This window comes from Lolium rigidum, chromosome 7 (assembly GCF_022539505.1).
Source record: "Lolium rigidum isolate FL_2022 chromosome 7, APGP_CSIRO_Lrig_0.1, whole genome shotgun sequence".
Lineage (NCBI taxonomy): Eukaryota > Viridiplantae > Streptophyta > Magnoliopsida > Poales > Poaceae > Lolium > Lolium rigidum.
The window spans coordinates 170,661,230-170,664,751 of record NC_061514.1 but is presented as its reverse complement, the minus strand read 5'-3'; the positions used below and the strand labels follow the sequence as shown (position 1 = coordinate 170,664,751).

Below are 3,522 nucleotides of genomic sequence, written 5' to 3'. Positions count from 1 at the left end.
TGGTCCTGCTTTTCTGCGGCCCATAGCACATGAACCGATCCGGCCATTCATTCTGAGATCTAACGTCTGACTGTGGCCATTCGATTGGAAACTTCCAACTACAGTATGTTCGACTTCTATGGTTGGAGGCGCCGTGATTCCTGGGGCCCCACGCCCACTCCAATCCAAGGACACCGCCGCTGAGCTGGCGGGACCCACCTTAGCCGATGCAGGGAGCTAGCTCAGCTGTGTCTCCAGCCTCCTACGTCATCCCCTAGCCTTGGCCTCTATATAAGCTCTGCACTCTCCTCCCTCCCCTCTGCACCATCAATCACCATTAGCGATCGATCACCTCTGAAATCTACCTAGCTCTTAGCCTACAGGTCAGCTCAAGTAGGTATAGTCTAGCTAGCAGCATGACTGGCGTGTGGGTGTTCGAAGACGGCATCGTGAGGCGGGCGGACAGCGAGGCGCCCGGCCGCAGTAGCGGCGGAGCCCCGCCGGGCAAGGCGCTGGTGCACGTGCCGAGCGGCGAGGTGGTGACCTCGTACGAGATCCTGGAACGACGGCTGCGGGAGCTAGGGTGGGAGCGCTACCTCAACGACCCCTGCCTGCTCCAGTTCCACCAGCGCTCCACCGTGCACCTCATCTCCGTCCCGCGCGACTTCGCCCGCCTCAAGCTCGTCCACATGTACGACGTCGTCGTCAAGACCCGCAACGTCTTCGAGGTCCGCGACGCCTGAGAGCCTCCCGGCCTGTTTTGTGTACCTCGAGATGGCGGCGGAGGCGACGTCGGCTACGCTGCCACCATATATACACCTGTACGTGGGTATTGTATGCTACGATGGAGCTGCGAGCGAGTACATGTTCGTAGCTCAGGAAGCGCGAGATAGCGCTGCCGCGAACTCCGGCGTACGAGTTTGGGTCGTCTGGCGCTATCTTCAGGAGACCCCTGTTTGTATATAATCTTTATTGTAGTGTATGGTTTGTGAAGCTTGACTGATCGATTCCTTGGGTGGAGTCAATCATTCATGCGTTATAACATCAAGAAATAAACAATCAATTTTCCTTACTTATAATTAACTTATGTGGCATATTATTAGCTAGGGCGTCATTCCTATAACAGCGCTGGAAAGATAAATATGAACAGATGTAGCTTAGCCACAAGTGAATAAGAATCTGTGACATTTACCCTCGCTCCTTTGTTTATTAGTTGAGGCTTGTGGGCTTGAGGTGGAGAGGATCATCTATTTGATACTGAGGTTGACCTTGACAATGATCAGAAGGAGGCCCTGCGATGACCCATCTCTGGAGTTTTTCTTGCCACAGCAATGGATGGTGCAACTCTTGTAAAATCCATCATCGAGACGTACTGTGAGTGTGACTACAACATTTCTTTTGAGTGGATGTATACATGCGTGCGTGCGATGCGTGTGTGTTTGTGGTGGAAATCGATTATCTCTGGTGAAAATTAGCGATCTAGTCTTCACGGGGTAGAACTCACTAAGGACACATTTGCATGATTTTTGTTGTTGTTGAAGGCATTGCCTTTGAGCTGATATGCTGACCTTGACTGACATCCAGGACGAAATCCTTGCTAGCGACATCGCGGCATGTCTGCGTGCTTCTGAAGATTGGTGACTTAATCATAGGTATTTCACGCCTCATGTTGTCATGGGTCTGCCATCAATGACGCTAATTCATGCTTGCCTTCTAACTAAGTTGATGCCCTCGCCTTAATTATGTGGTGTCTTGTTAATAAAATCTAGCACAAAGAAAATATATCTTTCGAAAATTATATGGTTATTTTGTGCCCAGGAGGAAGAGGCTAGTAGGGAGGTTTTTGACATTCATGTTCGAGAAAAAACTAGCCATGAGATTTATGTACACAAACTGTTATGATCCTACTGAAATTAATGTTGATATAACGTAATATATTTAACTAAATGCATAAATTTGAAAGAAAAAAACGCATCTCCATTTTTGTTTTCCGTTGTAATTGGAAAGTACATGTGCACTTCAAATACTCCATCGCTCGGATCAATATTCTCGCGTCACTCATTCAGTAATCTGGCACATGTTGTGTGTTATGCTAAGAAATATTGAACATGGAGAACTATATCTCTCAATACATCATCACATCTTGTGTGTTGTCATGCCAATGACATTTACATATGGTTAACAAAAATAGAACCGTACTACAAGACATGATCATCTAATATAATCAGTAATCACCTACGGCACTGAAGTGGTGGTGGTTCATTTTTTACGCGGTCGGAATTTGTGATGTTCCACAACCCACAAGATGGCGCTCGCAAGGTTTTCAGGACAGATTCCCCAAGGGTTTCATTATGCAGTGCATGCACTATTTCCATTTTCTATTGTTTTGTTCATGGAATATATGTAGCTGTAATGTCGCTGTTTATGGAATGCAAATAGCATAATTCTTATAAAGGGCTGTGTGAAATCGTTGGTACGATGGATTAATCTTCTAAGCGACATGTATTTTCTGGTGGTCTCATGTGTTGCAATTATCATACTGTAGAGTGATTAATTAACACAGCAACAACATATAATTTCTTACTTAATAATGTCCAAAATATGTATGTGATCGATGCTTGTACATTTTCTCCTTAGAAAATAATATATATCATGTGTCAAAGTGATTCTTCTAAGAACTAAGATACTCACTACTGTTTCATGACAATTCATTAGGATTTAAAAGGGCTGCATTTGCGAATTCTTGCGCAAGAAATATTACCCCTCTTATATTGATATTATTTTTAAGTATATCAATTCTAGCTGGATACATTTAATTTTATGCATAGCCCAAAGTTAATCATGTCTTCTATACAGTAGCACATGCTGTAACATGTATGTTTATTTTATATTTTTTAAGTTCTCAAGGTAAGAAATGCAATCATGCATGGAAGGGGTATGTGCCATGATTTCTGGTACATAATACTCCTCCCATCCATAATAAGTATCGTGGTTTTTAGTTTATTTTTAGTTAAATATGTATTAAAATAATAACACTTATTATTGATCGGAGGGAGTACATGTTATAAATGTATCGTCTTCAAATCCTCAACTTATGATGTTAATTATACAAGTAAAAAAGTGAAGGGCTGTTAATTTAACAAGTACTACCTTTGTTCGGGATAATAAAGCCGGCACGTATACCTAGATTATCAATTTGACCAACCTAACATGAATTCTACAAAACCAAAAGTTATACCATTAAAAAGTAGAACATCTAAAAGTTATAATAATTTTTTTAAAAATATATACCTAATTACATTATGTTGGTTAAATATACGACCTAGGAATACATGCTGGCCTTATAATTCTGAACGAAAAGAGAACTTGTTTTGGTGGTCTAGTCAAGTGTTTGGAAGTTCGGACGATGTACTTATCCACAACAGTGTTTTCCTACATTTGTTCCACCATGGCTTTAGACGTCATTTTCTTCTTTCCTAAAATGATATCCGCCAATGAATAAACAAGTATTGAATTTTCCTGTATACGAATATTGAATGAGGA

General features: G+C 42.2%; 1 protein-coding gene across 1 annotated transcript; it reads left to right on the top strand.

Moving 5' to 3' along the window:
- The first annotated feature begins 288 nt into the window (after nt 1-288).
- Nucleotides 289-1,051, top strand: LOC124675004 (flowering-promoting factor 1-like protein 4). The gene has a single exon (XM_047211065.1). The coding sequence runs from the start codon at nt 396-398 to the stop codon at nt 720-722; it is 327 nt and encodes a 108-aa protein (XP_047067021.1). The 5' UTR covers nt 289-395; the 3' UTR covers nt 723-1,051.
- The last annotated feature ends 2,471 nt before the right edge of the window (nt 1,052-3,522 follow it).

Coding starts and splice junctions, on each gene's coding strand:
- LOC124675004 (XM_047211065.1), top strand. CDS start 396: ATGACTGGCGTGTGGGTGTTCGAAGACGGCATCGTGAGGCGGGCGGAC.